This window comes from Neomonachus schauinslandi, chromosome 10 (genome assembly GCF_002201575.2).
Source record: "Neomonachus schauinslandi chromosome 10, ASM220157v2, whole genome shotgun sequence".
Lineage (NCBI taxonomy): Eukaryota > Metazoa > Chordata > Mammalia > Carnivora > Phocidae > Neomonachus > Neomonachus schauinslandi.
Genome location: NC_058412.1, coordinates 95532876 through 95551539, shown reverse-complemented (window position 1 = coordinate 95551539; position 18664 = coordinate 95532876). Strand labels below are relative to the sequence as shown.

The window sequence follows — 18664 nt, the reverse complement described above, 5'->3', positions numbered from 1 at the left end:
TCCAGACTGTATGCTTTTATGAAGTTTGGCTTCTTTTAGCTTTCTGTTTGTTAGTCTTTCATTTTGATGCATGTAGTTACAGATTATTTATTCTCCTTACTGTGTAGTATTCCATCGTTTGTATATTCCACAGCTTTTCTATCCATATTAGAACTGGTCTTTTGAAAACAGTTTTCTGTCTTAGAGAAAGAACTAGGTTACGTTACTGCTATAATCCTTAAAGAGAATTGTTGTTTTTCCTCCCTAGGCATAAAACACGAATGTCAAGCAAATGGGCCGGAAGACCTCAATCGGGCTTGTATTGCTGAAAAGCTAGGTGGATCCTTAATTGTAGCTTTTGAAGGATGCCCTGTGTAGACCATCATTCAGTGCCACATATCGAAAGCTTCCATGTTTAATGTTACCCTCTTGCTATATAAGTAAAGCAAATATGTTTAGGCCAGGGTCTCACAGAGGGGGAGCTCTCTTGTCTTCTGTTAAACTAAATATTCTATAAACGTGCAGATGGCCCTAAATAAATGTAAAATCTAAAGTTTTATTGGTGTGAAATTAAATTCTTATTGGCCAAATGCCTGTTTTGATGAGTTGGCTTGTAAAGGTTTTTGTTAAACTCACGATTTTTAATAATGCAATTCACCAAACAGTAAAAGGGCCATATGAAGAGAATTATTGCATCTTTGTAACCTCAGCAGTTACTTTGTTTCTTTTGCTTAGAGAATTGGTCATAATCTGGTTATAATTTTGGCCCAAATTCTTTATTGTCTTTTGAGCTAAACTGCATAATGGAAAATAAATCTCCTTACCACATGTAACAGCACTAATATACTAACTACAGTAAGACTAAGTCAGGCAGTCTTTTAATTTTAGCAAATGTGTGATGGAGACTGCCTCAGAATTGTGCACACTTCTAGCCAGCGCTGATCTTGCAAAGCACTATTTTGAGCATGCAGTTGGAATGCAGGAGGCAGCTCCCTGCACCTGCAGTGAGCTCTCCACTTGCTAGTTGGGAGACTGTTCGGAGAGTGACCTTGCATCTTGGAAATAAAATCATGGCGTGTCCTCAGGAGAATGTACAATACCTTGTAACAACTAATTATAATGCAAATTAGGGCTCCATTGTAATTACAACACTTTGTTAAGATGATAAAATGGTGTATTGACAAGCTGGGGCACCTGTAACATCTTTAACTGTGTCTCCTTCAGAATTTTGTTGCTTCTGGTACAGTAAGGTGTGGAAGAACACTAAGTATATGTGTTCGCTGGGGCTTGGGAGAACTTCCTAATTTCCTAGAGCAGTTTGTTGATTGTATGTGGGATGGGGAGCAGGGATAATGGATGACACCCCCAGGAAGCCACTACCTGATGACGCTTAGAAGTGATTGTCTTTAACATCACAGGCATAACACTTTGAACAATATAGAGATGCGCACAGTTGAACTTAGAAGTAGCAGTATTGGCTTTATATAATAAAGGAAGCATTTTTAACTTACCTCTTGTGTAATTATTCACATGGGAATTGGGGATGAAGGACTTGGCCTCCCATAAATGGGATAAGGCGTGGAGGTTCGGGTATTTCAGACAATTAAGAGTTAAGATCACAGTTTCTTCCTCCTCTTATTGAATGAGGAAGTTGGTATAAAAAAGCTGGGAATCTTTTTCTTACTCCAAATGTGTATCCAAATACCAAGCTTTTATCTCCTTTCCGATTTATTTGGGAGGCAAAAAAGTTACGCTTAAATCAAAATACTTCTGCTTGTCATTCTTTCATCCTGAATTTCTGATTCCTCTACTGCCAAGCAGTGCTTTCAGCAACAGTCTCTGTTAACAGGCCTCCCAAGAAGCGTCACAGGCCACGACTGCCTGACTCAAGAATCAGCCATGTAGGTAGAGCCAGGTGTTTGGTCCAGGAGTTTTAGAAGGAGGAAGTCTTTTTCTGTGGTGTCAGCTTGTGGCATGTGGCACTTCTTGTAGAACCAGCACTCCCTGCTGGTGTGTGTGCATTTGCATGTGGGGGGGGTGGGGCTGAAGAGGGGTGGGAGGTGGGAGAGGGATGCATGCTATGGGGAGGGTCTCACACAGGGTACAAGGGCGTAAGAGAAAGTAAACCTCTCCCACCGCTCCACTCTCCGGGCAGAAATTGGGAAGATGCTAATAGTTACTTCTATCTCCACCTAGGGGAACTTTTGAGTCTTACTGCATTCCTGAGGTGGGGGCCCAAGCATCCTGCTAACAAGGACTGCAGGTCATTCTGATGCCAAAGGAGAGTCTAAGACCTCAGCGGAGTCTGGTGAGGAATTACACTGCAGGTGTACCTGCTTTCCACAAGCACGTTTACGTTCCTACAAGTGCAGACACGGTGCAGAAGTATGTTTGTGGGAAGCTGACTGAAGGGTCATCTGCTGATACTCTCTTGCCCTGGGAAAGCAGCAGACAAAGCCACTGCGAACAGAAGTTCAGAGCTTGACTATGAAGTTTGTTATTTCAGGGAATATTAATCCCCGAGGAAACAGCACAGCGACTCGGATAATAGAATTAGGTTCAGTGGAGTGGTTTCCTTTTTTGCAGAACTGCCCAGAGGGCTGGCTGGTCACACGTAGGAAGTGCAGCTTCTGTTTCTTGGCTGGTTTGTTGCTCTTTGGATTCTCAGACTGGATATGCCTAGGGACACATCACTTTCCCATGATTTCGGCATTTCTGAAATACAGACCGACACTTTCCGGGCCAAGTTCAAGCTGGGCTGCAGCTGTAAGAAGGGTCATTCTAGTTGACCCCTGGAACAACATAGGTTTGGACTGTGTGGGTCCATTTATAAGTGGCTTTTTATAGTGCAGGAATATAAATATATGTTCCTTATGATTTTCTAAACATTTTTTTTTTTAAAGGTTTTATTAGAGAAAGAGAGAGCACATGAGAGGGGGGAGGGTCAGAGGGAGAAGCAGACTTCCTGCTGAGCAGGGACTCGATCCAGACGCTCCAGGATTATGACCTGAGTCGAAGGCAGTCACTTAACCAGCTAAGCCACCCAGGCGCCCTAAACATTTTCTTTAGCTTATTGTAAGAATACAGTGTATGATACACATACAAAATGCATTAATCTACTGTTTGTGATTGGGAAGGCTTCAGGTCATGAGTAGACTATTTGTAGTTTATGGGAGAGTCAAAAGTAATACAGACTTTTCACTGTGCGAGGGCGGGGTGGGCATCCATGCCCCTATCCCCTGTGTTGTTTGAGGGTCACCCATGATTGCATTGTGGCTGCGAGAGGGTGAAGTTCCAGGAGCCAGGGATTTGCTGGAAGCAAAGCTTGTGTGACCTGAGCTGTTTGGCTGGCCAGGTCTGTCCTTGGACTCTGCCCAGAAGACCTGCCAGCCTGGAGTTGGTGCCCACAGTGGGCAGCCCAGAGAGGTCAAGTCACTTGCCTAAAGTCACACATCTCATAAGCGGCAGAACTGGGACTACAACTTGCATCTTTTGTTCTGGCCCTAAGCTATTCCCATTGCGCCCTGGGAGAGTTCTTCATTTCTAACATCTGGAATTCTAAGGTTAGATCTTGTTCAGTGCCAGGGATGAGGCTGGAACTGGGGCAGGAAAGGTAGCAGTTCTTTCAGGCTTTGAATCCTGTTAGGCCCAAATCTGAAGGAAGCTCAGAAGGCATTTGTGGAGGGTGTCTAGTGGTTTCTAAAATCTGTGTTTTGGCTGCCTGCAGGCCAGGCATCCTGGTGTTGGTACGTTTTATTGGATATCATGTGGAGATGACCAGAGGACGCTGGTCAGAAGAGGCGCTGCTCACACGATGGGGCTACTGGGTCTGGAGATGCTGTTTGTGAGCTGCGTGACCCTGGAGCTTCAGGTTGCGGCCGGGAGCCTCTGAAGGGCTTTCAGAACTCTCCCAGCTGTACTGTTGTTGGGGCCGGGGGCAGGGGGGTGTGTCAGATGCGGCGGCAGCACCGAGCCGGGCCACGGCCTAGGGGAGAGTGGTGCTTTGTGTCAGCAGCCCCGCGGGCCGGCGTCGGCTCACTGGCAAGTGCTCGAGGCCGGCCTGGGCGGCCCCTGCCTCCACACCAGCCTTCAGGGCACAGGGCTACGCAAGCCAGTTACCCAGGGCTGCAGGGGCCCTGCATTTGCAGGACAGGGAGCTGTGGACGGCCGGGCCAACGAGCCACGCGCCCCAGGCATCTATGCCATGTTGAGGAAGCGGGGGGGGGGGGTGGTGATCAACGCCCCATTCTAGCATCTACCGAGGGCAGCTGCCTTCAGTATCTTCCTGAATGGCTCTCTTCCTTCCCCAGCCTGGCGCTGGGACCTTACCCAGGCCAGCCCTGGTGACAAGGCCAGGCCAAGGCAAGCTCTGGCAGGCTGCTTAGCGGAACTCGGGTCCCCTCTGCTAGGGGGCGGGTGGAGGACCGACGATGGGCCCTGAGAGCTTGAGTTGCAGGAGGTCTCCACGGTGGCCTGAGAGCCCCCAGGTCAGCCTCCTGGGGCCCCCACCCTGTATTGTGCCCGCCTTTGTTTTACCTCCTCGAGGCAGGTAGACAGCGGAGGGGCTCTGCCAGGTGGTCTGAGGGCTGGAGCCAGAACCCAGGGAGCTGGCCCCGTGTTCGGTACTGCCCAGGTCTCTCTCCCACGCCTTTCTTGCCCCAAGGCGCACCCCTCCTGTGCCTTCAGAGGGCATCTGCCCAGCATAAGCGTTCTCAATTCTGCAGTCAGTGTGGCAGGGGGACGGGAGCTTACTAGAAACGTAAGCTCACAAGGTCATGGTGACGTTTCTGATGCAAGAGTCTGGTGCAGGGCCAGGTCTGGCCTCAGTTTCCCACCGGGAGACTGACCAGGGCCCCAAACCACTGGCCTTAGTTAAGGCCACTCACCGTTGGTGGGAGGAGTTGTGACCAGCCCCCCCGTCCCGGGCAGGTCATTCTGCACAGAGTCCCTGCTCCTAATGCACAGGGCACATGGCAGGTGCAGTGAGGGGCCACAGGTCTGGGGGGACTCGGCCACTATTCATGGGGTCCATGGACTCTGAAAGCCGACTCTTCTCCCCCAGCTGAGCCCCCAGGCTGAGTGATACGCTGACAAACGTTAGAGGTAGGTTTGAAACCTGCCTTGCCTTTTACTAGGTGAGCTTTCACTTCTGTGCGGATTCTTTGCAGAAACGGGGGGCGTGGGGCGTACTTCCCGTGGGGACTGGAAGGTTTCCCGTGGGGACTGGAAGTTTTCACGTGAGAACCAAGCACAAGGCTGGGCACATGGTCAGCATCAGGTATCGTTGGTCACTTTCTCCTGTTCAGTCTCCTGCCAGAAAGCACGGCATCCGTGTCCCAAGTCCTGTGGGCTTCCCCTCTCCACTTCAGCCCCCTCCGAGTGCCAGAACAGGTATGATGGTCTCCTCCTGCCTTACCTGTCCAATGCCTCATCCTTCGTAAGCTGGCTCCATGAGGCCTGCTCACCCTCGCCACCAATCCCTGCACCTGCCGTCCCCTCCGCCGTGAGCCCTCCTCCCCTCTCCTGACAGACACCTCCTGCTCTGGTGAGCTCCAGCATAAGCTCGCTTCTCTGGGGAGCCTTCCCCAGACTCCCAGCACCCTGATCCCAATACTGTTGGAACACACGGGTGCCACACAGCATGGTTACAAGGCCGGGGAGCCCCAGCAGACCAGAAGAGACCAAAAGCGCCGGGCGACAATGTTGGTTTTAATGGCATGAACGTCCAGGAGGTCACACATCCGTTCTTGCTGGCAGCTTCTCCCGGGGGTGAGGGGCTGCTGCCTCGCTGGGCTGGGCTGTGACCCTCCAGTCTGCTCCACAGCCTTTGAGACTCTCCCCTGGGGCCGCCCGCCTCCTGACCCCCCAACCCAGGGAAAGAAAACAATTGCACTGATTGACATACAGATACCCAGAGGTCCCGGCCTCCCCAGCACATCCCCTGGGGTCTGTCACAGAGCTGATAAGGGCTTTGGCGTCTGCTCGGTGGTGGTCCAGGGCTGGTCCTGGGGAATAGTGTTTTATCAAATGTGACAAAGGCTCTTTTACAAACAGGGGGTCTGGAAGATCTATTTCTGTGATTCTAAGAGACTCTTGTCTCTAATGGCTTCTCTCAGAGCTACTGGAGGTTGGGCCTCGATAACGCTGTGTTGGTTGATTTATTTGTAAGGAATGTGTAAGGCATTTTGGTAAGTTGAACAGTAACTTCTTGTCCTGAAGAGGAGACTCAGACAGATGTGCCCTCCTTTGAGCTGCTACCATCCTCCTGTGAACAAAGGTGGGCAGAGGGAGGGAGAGGCTGGGGCCAAGGAGCCAAGGCAAGTGCTCACCCCTAACTCCTAGGGGCCTCCAGTGCCCCTTGGGGTTAACACCCCCACACCACTCCCGTCCCCTCAGAGAACACCCAGCCCAGCAAGTCCAGAGAACCAGAGTGGTTCCAGGGGCTGGGGAGGAGCCGGCAGGAGGAGAGGGAGGTCCCTGAGTTTGGGTGAGGACCCCAGCACCCCAGGCTGTGCAGAGCGAGGACCTAGCGGGCAGTGGGCATCAGGGATGCACTTCCCACCAAGGGGGACAGCGGAATGGTGGGGGCTGGGCCCAGAAGGCTGCGGGTCCTGCCACCTGCTTTCAGGAGGCTGTCCCTACTACGTCCCGCCCCCAGGGCTGGGTCTCCTATCTGCCCTGCAGCCCAGGAGTCCTGGGGCCCCCCTGCTGTGGGGGGCGGGCCCACCTCCAGGGGCTGGGGGAGCCGAGACTGTGGGCAGGGCCGGGACACTCACGGTTTTGTCCAGCTGCCCCTGCAGCTCCTTCACCGTCTTGCTCTCCTTCACCAGCTGCTCCTGGGTTGTCTTCAGAAGCTCCTGCAATTTGGTGGCAGCGCGTCCCAGGTCACTGGTTAATTTCTTCTCTTTTTCCAGTCTCTCCTGGGGGTCAGAGGGTCCAAGGGGATAAGCCATCACGCGGCACGCAGCAGAAGGAGCACCTGGCTCTGCCCGAAGGGCCCCTGCTGGCCGCGAACCGGGAGTCCTCCAGAGCCGTGCAGCCCCGCCACCAGCTTCCTGTGACACTGGGGAAAGCTCCCGCGGTGCACTGGGGCTGCTGTGACAGTTTTACTTCCTGGACACAGCCACACTGACTAGTGGCTGCCCGGCGTGACCTTGGGGGTTTAGGGATCCCGCCACCCCCCATCACCACCAAATGAGGCTGGACCCTGCTCAGGGGGCCTCAAAAGGGCTCCTCTCCCTCTCCCACCCCAGACAGCGACCCTGGGAAGATGGTGGCGAGAGCCAGCCCCCGGTGGCCCTCCTTTCCTGACCCCCCCCCCCCCCCCCCATTTCTACCTTCAGCTGCAAGACCTCCTCTGCTTCTGAAGACTCGAGGGACCCCATGCTGCGGAGCTTCTCCAGCTCTGCCTGGAGCCGACACGCCGAGCTCTGAGCCTTGGTGGAGACAGGGCAGCAGGCCATGGGCAGGAGGCCCTGCACACCCCACAGGCACACCCCACAGGTCCACCGCGGGACGCCCAGCAGGAAGGGACACGGGTTCAAGGTGGGGGGGTAGGGGGGGCCGAGGCCGAATGGCCCAGCAGAGTCCCGACCCCCATCCCCACTGGCCCTGGTGCACTGGGGGCTGCAGGGGCAGGGCCTGACCTCCTCAAACTCGGCCGTGAGCTTCTGCCGCAGCGCCTGCTCGCCCTCCAGGTTGGCTTCCGTGCGCTCCAGCTGCGTCTTCAGCTGCGTGGAAACACCACACACAGACTGTGGGAAGCTGGGGAAAGACCCGGCGGGGACCGCGGCTCCGGCAGGCTCCACCTTCTAGCTGCAACTGGCGCTGCAACTGGCGCTCCCTCAGCCTCTCCCTGCCTCCGGCTGCCCCCATTCCCAGAGCTCCCCCTTGGGGGAGATAGTGCCTCAGCCCGCAGGGACAGAGCCGGGGGACCGAAGAGAGGCGCTACTAGGACCTCTGCTGACCCCAGGTGCCTTTAGCGAGAGCCACGGTGCAAGCCCCAGCCGCACAATTCCATCCCCACCGCTGCTCCTCTGGGGACAGGCCCCTGGGGAGGGCTCTCAACCGCAGTTATTCGGGTCAGAAGTCTGGAGAGCAAGCGCCCTGCTAGGGATGTCGCAGCAAGGGCCACAGCGGAGACCAGACTCCCTGGAGACCAGACTCCCTAACCGCAGGCCCAGCCTCCCTGACTCGCCCTCCCACCCCTCCCGCACACATGGTTAGGTTCCAGCGCCTGATTCCGCTCTACCTGGCCACTTCCCTGCCCTTTCCTCTGCTCTGGGGCTTCCTCAGAACCTGGGCCGCGCCTGACTGGGCGGGGGGACAGAGCAGGCGGTGGAGGCTGCAAGTAGCCAGCATTGAGTAGCCAGCGTTCAGCCAGAACAGAGGCCTGCCGCCCCTGCTCTCCAAATAGGCGGGAGGGGGCCCACGCGGGCTGTTAGTGACAGACATCTGGGGACCGGCTCACCGCCCTAACCTCGACGGGGTCCTGCTCTGCTGGGGGGGCAGCTGGGGACCCAGCTACATCACCATCCTCTACGTGGCTCTTCATCTCACTCAACTGCTGCCTGACCTGAAACAGGGAGGGGTGGAGGTTTGTGCCAATCACAGCCGGACACGGCCACCGTGCATGTGCGTACGCACAGACCTCCTCGGGAGGACGGCAGATGCTCCCGACGGCTGAAGCCCTGTGGAGGACCTGGTCTCGCAACCATGACCCCTCACCAGAGCCAAACTGAGGCCTAGGGGCCATCCCTGTGCTCTGCTCCAAGGCCAGCCGCGGAGCCCTCCGTGGAGCAAGGTGACCGCTGATGGACACGGCGCACGCAGAGCTAAGGAACCGAAAAGGAAGTGAGAGGCGGCGCACGGGCTCGGTACAAACGGCACCGCCTAGGTCCCGGATTCCTTTCAGATGCAGTCCGCTGTTCAGAGCCCTCTTTGGGGTCTAGGAAAGATGAGGAGAGGACACCTGCCTAATAAGGTTCCCTCACATCAGGGCTCCACCGCTGGGGGCAGGTGACACACCGGGGGGCCCCAGGCCACGGGGCCTCCGATCTGAAGCAGCAGCTGCGTCACCCACGAAGCTCGGGTGAAGGTTCTAGTCAGGATCAGGGTGGGCCCTCAGTACGAGCTTCCCGGGGGCCTTGGGTGGTCTCGGGCCCCCTCCAAGAGGCACTGCACCAAAGGGCATCGGCAGGCCTGCCCTCCGGCTTCCCTCCCTCCCAACAGCAGCCCCCCAGAGGTGACACCAAGATGCACAGGCCTGTGATGATGAGAAATTCAGGGGTTTTCTCTGCACATGACCCCCACCCGGGCGGCACGCCCAGGACCCGACACCCAGACCCGGCGTAGGCCATCATGGCTTTGGCGAGTGGCCCTCAGGCTCAGGTGACTCGGCCCGGATGGTGCCCACTCTTTGGTGTGCCGGTTCCGGGCGAGGCCTGAATAAGCAGGGGCACGCTGGGGGGTCCGGCGCGCGTGCCCCAGGCCGGGGGCTGCTGGGGGAGTGCCCGCACCCCGGACCAGACCTGCCGGCTCCTCTCCAAAAACCAGACATGTGTTTGTCTTCAAAACTGTCAATTTCTAAGTGGTAACGACTAACTCAAGGTTTTAGGAAAGGCTGCAGATCCAGCAGCACGGGCTATGGCCGAAGCCCCGGGGCTGGTCCTGGCGCAGGGGAGGCCCACCTCCGTGAGGCCTGGCTGACCTCTCCAGGGGCCAGGGAGCGGGTCAGCCACCAAAGCGGACAGCTAGGAGGACCTGAGGCCACCTGCACAGCAAGGAGCCCCACACCTCTGCCAAGGCAGCACCCCAGTCCGGCCCCCGCCCTGGGGTACAGCAGGCCTCCCTGCACGCCCACAGGTTTGACCGAACTGGTCTGAGCCACAGGGCTCACAGGGAGCTGGACTGCCCCCAGCCCCAGCCCTGAGCTCCCAGCACCTTCCCCCGGGGCCACAGGAAGTGGAGCGTGAGCACCGGTCCTGGCAGCCACCCCCCAGCTTGCAGCCCCTCCAGCAGGGCCCATCAAAGCCTGCCCCTAGGGGTGCCTGGGTGGCTCAGTCATTAAGCATCTGCCTTCAGCTCAGGTCATGATCCTTGGGTCCTGGGATCGAGCCCCGCGTCGGGCTCCCTGCTCGGCGGGAAGCCTGCTTCTCCCTCCCCCACTCTCCCTGCTTGTGTTCCCTCTCTCGCTGTGTCTCTCTGTCAAATAAATAAATAAAATTAAAAAAAAAAAAAAAAGCCTGCCCCTAATGCTGGATCGGTGCACACCTCCCCTCCACCACGCCGCGTTACCCTTGACGGGGTGGAGAAGCACGACTGGCCAATTAACCACCCACACCCACCCACCCACACACACACACCCTGGCATACACCGGCTCCTCTCCACGCTCACTCACCAGGGCGAGCTCATCGCTTTGTTTCTGGGCTTCACTCTTGGCTGCATCCAGCTGAGATTGAGATTCTAATAAAAGTTGCCTCAACTTGGAGAGGAAATGGACCCAGGTGATGGGGAAAAGGAGAAAACCAGTTCAGACAAGCAAACACGACCCGTCGCTGTAACCCACCACCCAAGAACATCACAGAGCAGAGCAGGCAGGCGGGGGCTCCTAGGCCTTCTAGAACCACTGTCTTTCTTGAAGACATCGGAAAGACAGAATCCATTACATGCCTGCCTTGGACTTTCCTTTATAGACTGTCTTGTGAAATAGGCCCAAAGTCTGAGATCAAACCAGCATGGCGGGGAGGGGGAAGGCTTGTGCTTTTGGCTTCTGAGCAGCCAGAAACCAGTATCAGATTTAAACCCGTCTGCCCCCGAAATGGTGTCCCCAGGCCAGGGAGAGAATTCTCCTCGTAAGGCTGCCCTGTCCGTGGGGCCCGCTTTCTGCACCCTGCCCCCTGCCACACCTCGGTCAGCTGGCCTGAGGCCAGGGCCAAAGCCTGAGAACCCAGACGCCGTGCTCAGGTGAGTGAGAGCCAAGGGCGGGGGAGAAACGCCCAGTGGCCGGGGACCCCATGGGCAGACTCACCCCCGCCACCTCCTTGGCGTAGTTCTGGCACTCGGCGCTGGCGGCCGCCATGTGCTTCTCCAGCTCTGCCTCCAGATGTGAGGTGTGCTCCCTCACCTGCACGGACACACGCACACGCACGCGCGCGTCAGACGCCTCCAGTGGGCCCGCAGGAGGCAGTGACCACAGGGAACAGGGTGACGGGGCGACAAGTCTGGCTGCCCAGGGTAAGGGCTGGGAGCCCACCCATGGCCTGTCGGCAACGGGCCGACCAAGGACAGGCAGAGACGAGTCCCTGGCAACAAAACACCTTCCCAAACTGTAGCACTCCCGGGCCCAGACGTGTTCTCAGCCTCAGCAGGGGCGGAGAGGAGAGCTTTAGATTTGCTTGCCAGGTGGATGCCAGGTGGATGCCAGGGGCACCCTCTAGAAGGCCAGGGCTGACGGGGTGTCTGCAGAGAGCACTGGGGCCACCTCACAACCCTCCCACGACGCGTCCTCTGCAGGAGCCGCCGTGCACCGGGGCCCCACGGCTGCCTCGGGCCACGGAGCCTGTGAGTGGCTCTCAGAAAAGCAGGACTGACGAGACCCCTTCGCCTCCCTCAAGACATGCAGTCCACGAGGGAAAAATAACTACGGGGGCCTCCATAATAAGGAGAGTGGCCCACTGAGCAGAGCCCCGCACCTACCTGCTCTGAACTTTCAAGTTCTCCTTTTAGCTTCTCTACAATGCCTTCGAGATGTTTCACTGTGACCCGTGACTGCCAAGCAAGGGGAAGGCCCCGTCAAACCTGAGCCCCTGGAAGGGGACGGTCCCAGGACCCAAGCAGGAAGGGACACCTCCCGGGAAAGCCCAGTGGTGCCCGCCCACCTGAAGGGTGACCAGCAGCCTCTTCCTTGGGGGGAGGGGGGCTCTTGAGACTGAGGAGTCAGCTATCACTCCACAGTCCCACTTGATGTGGTGTCACCAAAACCCAGCAAACTCGCCTCCTGTCTCCTAAGAGACCCACGGGACCGCCACCCGCCCCCATCGGCTTTCCCTCTAGTTTTGATAAATTCTGACCTGTCAGTCTCTGGTAAGTTATGTTTGAATTCCTAGGGTAGGCGGATCCCCCACCCCCCAAGCGACACCTGTGTCACTGACCCTGGGACAGGGTCTCAGGACCCTTCCTGTACCTTCTGGAGCTCCTCCTCCGTGGCGCTCACTTTGGCCTTCCACACCTGCTCCTCCTCCTCCACGCTCTTCTGCAGGTCCTTGAGCATGCCCTCCTGGGGGGATGGGACACTGAGGCCGGCCCCCTCCCTGGAGACCCTGCCCCCCATGAACACAGCTGCGGCCTCCTGTCCCCTGGCTCCTCTGGGATGGCTGCTCTGATTCTGTCACAGTGTCATGGCAGGAGGAAGGTGGGTCAGTCCTGGAGTGGGGTATCTGCCAGTGTGCAAATGCAGACTGCAGGCCCCACAAGGGAGGCCACTAGGACTCTCACCTCGGTGGGGTTTGCCACCGGCGCTGACCTCGGTGGCCCCGGGGCAAGGAGCGTGGGATGGGGTCAGGCAGGAGGGCTGGACCTAGCATGGCTCCTGAAGTCACAGAGACAGTGTGGCTTCAGGCCGGCCACCAGCCGCACGCTCACCTCTTCCTTTCCCAGTCTGTTCCATGTCGTGACTGTCTCTGCACCCCAACCCCCCGAAGAGCCAGCCCCAAACCCGCAACCCAGCCCCCTCCTCAGCTCAGAAGCAGTGAAGGCCTGAGCCCCTCCCTCATCCCCCTTACTGCTCAGCCAGAGAAATGGGGCCCAGGGAGGGACTGTGACTTGCCCAAGGTCACACAGAGCCAGCATCTGAACCCAGGGCTCTCTTCCCCAAGGCCACTGGCCCGCCTCCTGCCTGCAGGCTCTGCAAGTTTCCCAGCAGCCCCCTGAGGGCCACCCAGCTGCGAGCCCTACCGTCTCTGCCAGGATGGTGCGGTACTGGTCACACTCGACCTGCAGATTGCTCTGGGTCTCCTCAGCCTCCCTCAGCTTGGAGGCCAGGTCCTGGGGGCAGAAAGGGCTCCGGTTAGCCAAACACAAAGGTTTCGCCCCGCTGCCCAAGGAGACAACTCCGGGCACTGGGGCCAGGGGACAGCAAAGGTGACGGCGGTGGCCCCAGCGACGGGGGGGGGCGGGGGGGGCGCGGAGAGGGCAGCCATGCTCACCGACGAGGGCTCTGCGCTAGCCGGCGGCTGCTTCAGCAGCTCGGGGCCCTTCTCTTGGAGCTCCTGCAGCCACTCGGTGTAACTCTGCAACCACATGCGCAAGGTGGGGCCCAGAGACACTCCCTCTGGGCAGCGGGGTCCCCCGGGGGCCACCCCCCCTCCTACCTGGGGCGCTGAGCTGGAGAGCGCCGGCAGCAGAGCCGACAGGACCTCCTTGGTCTGTGCCTCCATCAGGCTGAGCTGCTTCTCTGATTCCTCCTGGAGGAGAGGGGAGGGCGGCCTTCAGCCCTGTGCTTTGGGGCAACCCCAGGGCGTGTCTGTGGAGATGCCTGGGCCCCACCTCAGCTCTTCGGGGGAGGGACAGGATCAAAGGAGAAGGCGGGAGGTGACACGGGGCTGATGGGGGCGGTGGGGTGGGGCTCAACCTCGGCAGCAGGTTCTGGCCGCCGTGGCCTGTGCTGGGTCAGTTGTTTTTTTTTAAGATTTTATTTATTTATTTGAGAGAGAGAGAGAAAGAGAAACTGCATGAGAGGGGAGAGGGTCAGAGGAAGAAGCAGGCTCCCCGCTGAGCCGGGAGCCCCATGCGGGACTCCATCCCAGGACTCTGGGATCATGACCTGAGCCGAAGGCAGTCGCTTAGCCAACTGAGCCACCCCGGCGCCCTGTGCTGGGTCAGTTTTAAGCGACCTCCGCTTGGCTGGAGGGACATGGCAAGCTAGCCCACGGCGCAGGCGCAGGCTCCCCTGCCACCTCCCAGTAGGAACCCACCCACAATCGGTTCTCAATTTTAGAGCTCTCCACAAGAGCTTGTGTGTGCGCGTGTGCGTGGACGACCAAGCTGCTGTGGGGGCCGGGGAGGAGACAGAGGAGAGGCGCATGTCCCAATGGCCACCACTTAGGGGCTACCGCCGGCCAGGAGGGGCCGCGCCCAGCAGCTCCAGAGGGGCAAGGATCAGCAGCCGCAATCTGCTCCGTGGGGGTCACGTCTCCTCCGAAGTCTGACTCACCCTGGCTGGCTGTGCCAGGCCAGACCCCACCCGTCCTCCTTAAGGCTCCTGCACAAGGTGCAAGCAAGGGATGGAAGGAGGGCGGAAGGGGCTATAAAGCGAAGCCCCGCACAGCACACGTGTCCCTGGGGACACGTAACACCCCCCCCCCCCCCCCCCAGACCCTGGGGAGGTTTCCAGCTAAAGGAAAGTCTTATCTAACCACCCGTCACCGGCAGATTGAGCCAAGATCATGGCTCAGCCGGAGACCTGAGGGGGCACCAGAACTCCGACTGGATTAGGGCCTTCGAGCGGCATTCTGGAACGTGCATGACCAACAGACGCCCGGCCTGACCAGAGCACCCATGGGACCTGGACGTGAGTCTCAGAAGCGGACCCAGAGATGCAGACAATGCCAGTGGCCTTCTGTGGGTCCCTGACCTCAGGACCCCCATCAGGCCCCGGGGTCATGTGAGTCCAAGGCCAGGGCCAGAGGCCCTGGAGGCCGGCGGCATGGCTGGGAACAAGCCAGGCGCCGCCTCCCATCACAGCTCCCGCCTTTGTCACAAAAGGCCAACAGGATCCCGGGTCACCTCTGGGGAGTCTCCAGACAACTGCCCCAGAGGGACCCGAGGCCAGCTCTCCATCTCCCACCTCAACTTGGGGCCTCGGTTGATACAACCTTCAGGCTTCCTGGGAAGCTCATGAAAGTCCCTGCAAAGCTCCTGATAACAGGACAGACGTGCCTTCTGCATGAGCGAGGCTGGGAGGGGAGGGCTGTGCCTGGGGCCTCTCATCAAGGACGCACACAGGCCGCACACAGGCCGAGAGAGGGGGTGGGCGAGGTACTCACTGGCCACCGGCGCGGGCCACCTTCCCCCACCCCGCTGCCCCCACCAGAGCTCAGCGCTGGCTCTCGGCCCGCTCCAGAGGCAACGTGGGGGCCCTGGACACAGAGACACCCACAATCCCCCCACCTGGGTGGCGCAGAGCTCGGGACCCATCGGGCTCCAGGGACCAAGTGCTTGCTGCTAAAGACAGCCTTCCCTCTGTGGTTTACTATAAAGCCCGGTCACAGAACCCTCGGGGCCACGACTTCAGAGGCCCCGAGGAAGTGGCAGGGGGGAAAACAACACGAAGCAAGTCCACAGGACAGCCCAACCTCGGACTCACTCAAAGGCAGTCAGCCAGGTGGGCTCACAGCCCCCACCGCCTGTCTCTGTGCCCTGCCAGCAAAGGGCCCAGCTGAGAGAAAGCACCAAGAGTACGTTTCCCCCTTCACCTCAAGGAGAAACGAAGCAAAGGAAGGGGGGGGAGGAGGAGGGCAAGGAGGAAGGTGCAGGGGCACAGGGCACACTGTCTGCCGGCCCTGGGGCCCCTGGCATGGGTTTCTGAGGCTCCACGGCCAAGGCTGCTCTGCACACAGTTTGTGTGTTTTATGTGGTTTGCTAAGCCAGCAGGTGAGGCTGAGCGCGCAAGACTCTGACCTTGGCCTGGGTCAAGGAGCGTAGCTTCTCCTCGCAGGCCCTCTCAGCCGAGGCCAGGGCCTCCATGGCCTTCCAGTTCTTCTCTCGGAGGTCCTGGGAGGAGATGTGGGAAAGGTCAGTGGCCAGGTGGGGGCAGCCGCCGACACATCCCCCACAAGCTGCCTCAGCCAGGCTCAGCAGGGCGGGAGGACCGTCCCTGACCCCCACTTGGGAGCCCACAGGGAGCTGCGAAGGGACAAAATGCCCTTTGTCTTGGCCCATGTTGCGGGCCTCCCTGGGGCAGCCCGCTATGGATTGGCTGTGGTATGAGGGCGTGAGGAGGTGCGCATCCTTTCAGGGAGGTTCTAGTCTGAAGGAGACAGAAGAGAGGGTCAGCCTGGCTCCTCAGACAGAGGCTCCTGCCACCGCTGAGTGGCTCTGGCCATGCCAGGCCCAGGGAGGTGCAGGGGGGCGCTCCCCGAGGAAGAGCAGATGGGGCAGCCAGCAAGCCTGGGCTGTGTGAGGAGCAGTGAGGGGCAGCCCGGCGGGGAGGATGCAGCTAAGACCCCTCCGCACCCCTGCAGAGGAAAGGGGCTTTTCTATCCCCTTCTCCCGACACCAGCCTCCCCACTCCAAGGCAACCACGTGCCCCAGACCAGACCAAGCAGGACATCCCAACCCCATCAAGGGCTGGGAGGTGGGGCGGGGGAGGGGGCTCCACGCTTGGGCATAGGACCCAAGCCCACCCAGTGGGCGGCAGCCCTGAGAATGTGATGGACCCAAGGGGAAAGGAGGCCTCGCCAAGCCCCCGGAAGTCGGCAGGCTTCCAGCCACGAGTAGCACGATGGAATGTGAAGAGGTGGCCAACCCCCTTCCTGAGGGATAAGGGCTGCGGTTCACACAAGCCCAGCCTCACGCCCGCGCCCCTCAGCACTCACGTTGTTCTTCCCTTTCTGCTGCTCGACGGCCTCCTTGAGCTCAGTGGCCTCCTCCTCCAGGCACCGCACCTGGGACTCCAGCTCCTTGAGGCTGAAGGGTGAGAGGGACGGCACCGCTGGGCTCCCAGTGCCCACAGTGTCCCCAGGCCCTGTCTCTGCAGGGCCCCTTCTGCTGCTTGGACACCCACCCAGAGCCACTTGGCTGGGGTCAGTCCCCTCCCGCTGCCCCCAACCACCTCACAGGGCACAAGCTTTCAGCGGAGCTTTCAGCGGAGCCCAAGGAACCACCCCCACCCCATCCTCCCCACTCATCCCAACGGCCCGGGGGCCTGGCTGCGTGCAGCCCCAAAAGGCCACCAGAGTTCTGCCTGGTGACACAGGCTGCTGGGATGGCAGAGGTCAGAGCAAACGCAGTGGCCAGGGAAGGGATATACCCAGCCAGCTTTCTCTTCTAGTGAACTGAGCCCTGTCCCCTGGTACGCAGCTCCTGCTCGATGTGGTCCTGCTCTGTCCCCATAGAACATGTCAGCTGGCCCTCCAGAGACATGGGCGGGGCCTTCTCACAGGACTACTGAGCTGGAGACTCATGTGGCGCCCCCCCAGCCCCCAAGCAAGGCTCCGGACACCACTGTTCTCCACCAAATACAGCAGAACCATCCTTCGTCCAAAACCTAACTCTGCTGAGACCCAAAGGCTCCTCCCTCAGGTCTCTGCCCAGGCTCCGGGGAATCAGCCCCAGATGACCCCCAGACGCCATGGCACAGGTGAGATGTCAGTCCCATCTTTTCATGCTTCTCTCCACACTCAAGAGCCCAGTGGGCTTCGAGCACCCTCATCATCCAGAGAGTGAGAGGTTGATGCTGCTAGAGCTGGCCTAGCCATTCCGAGGAACAGGCTTCAAACAGGCACTTTCGTGTGTCAGGTTCTGCATTAAGTTTTAGGACAGGGAAGGTCTGAGGAACACATGAAATCTAAAGTCTAGAAGTGATTAACTTGGACTTGAAATCGGGAAGGAAGCCCCCACCCAAGGATGTGCCCACCAGAAGGGGCTGCTGCCAGCCTCAGGGGGCCGCTGCCAGCCCAATGAGGACATATTGACCCGTATTTGTTCTCACGGGCCACGGTCAAAAACGCTTTGAAAACCACCATTCTAACGCATCTTAGGGCTGAGCAATCTAAGTGCAGGCTGAGCACCCTGCCTGGGAGTGGCCTCCCAGCATGGCACTGCCTCGCCTCGTTACTCTAAACCGGCTTTCGGGAAGGCCTTCAAGTCAGTTGACTCCTTGGGTCTTGGTTTCAGGCCCAAGGAACCTCTGACCCCACCCTTAAAGCTGTGCTGGGAGCCCTCACAGCTTTTCCCTCAAGCCCCCTGCGTCATGTAAGCGCCTGCAGCAAACCACCCCACGAGCAAACCCAAAAGAACAAGCCCCCGAGGAGGAGGAGGCAGCTGGCAGGTGGCAAGGACACGCCGACGATCACCCCCTGGGTGGCCACTGCCCGAGTTCCGGAACACTGGGGTGGGATCACTCATCTCCACCCAGAACAGGATGGCCTGACCTAGACACAATTTTCTGACAAATTCAGAACACTTAAAAAACCAATTTCTGCTAAACACATCTGCACGCTGCAAAAAATTAGGATTAACCATATTTGCAATGTGACTTAAGCACCCTACACATTTGCTGTGTGCTCCCTGTGTGGTCCAAGAATCTGATCTTAAAATACAAAAGCAAAAAAAAACCCCAAAAACCCAAAAAAGCCTAATCAAACACAACCTCTCTGCTCCAACAAATAGCACGAGAAACGAAGTCCACCTGAGCTTTCTGCGAAGCAGCACACTGGGAAAGGGACATGGAGAGCTTGGTTCTGGGTCTTCCACAAGGCATTTTGGGCTCTCTGGCTTCCTTCCTCAGCCCCCAAACATGGAGCCTGAAGCTAAGAAAGAACCAGGGGCCAGGGCCTGAGGAGGCAAAGGGGAGGTGACTCACTGGCAGCCGCCCAGGGAACCTTGTCAGCTGACAGTCTGGGCCACCCTTCATGCCTCTCCGCCGGTGGCTACCCTGTGGAGCCCTGGCCATGGCAGCCAGGA

The 18664-nt window shown here is 58.6% G+C and overlaps 2 protein-coding genes across 2 annotated transcripts in view; one reads left to right on the top strand and one right to left on the bottom strand.

The window, feature by feature from the left end:
• Positions 1-1489, top strand: part of DSTN (destrin, actin depolymerizing factor) — a 38755-nt gene extending 37266 nt beyond the window's left edge. Inside the window, exon 4 of the mRNA XM_021700745.2 lies at positions 248-1489. Within this exon, the coding sequence (XP_021556420.1) occupies positions 248-357 (110 nt within the window). The 3' untranslated portion in view covers positions 358-1489. The remainder of the gene's footprint in view (positions 1-247) is intronic.
• Positions 1490-5669: 4180 nt separating this feature from the next.
• RRBP1 (ribosome binding protein 1) overlaps positions 5670-18664 on the bottom strand; it is a 63916-nt gene continuing 50921 nt past the window's right edge. Inside the window, 14 exon segments of the mRNA XM_044919125.1 lie at positions 5670-6244; positions 6756-6899; positions 7317-7415; positions 7626-7709; positions 8459-8554; positions 10380-10463; positions 11010-11105; positions 11678-11749; positions 12165-12257; positions 12935-13024; positions 13186-13269; positions 13351-13443; positions 15659-15751; positions 16576-16666. Of these exon segments, the coding sequence (XP_044775060.1) occupies positions 6206-6244; positions 6756-6899; positions 7317-7415; positions 7626-7709; positions 8459-8554; positions 10380-10463; positions 11010-11105; positions 11678-11749; positions 12165-12257; positions 12935-13024; positions 13186-13269; positions 13351-13443; positions 15659-15751; positions 16576-16666 (1258 nt within the window). The 3' untranslated portion in view covers positions 5670-6205.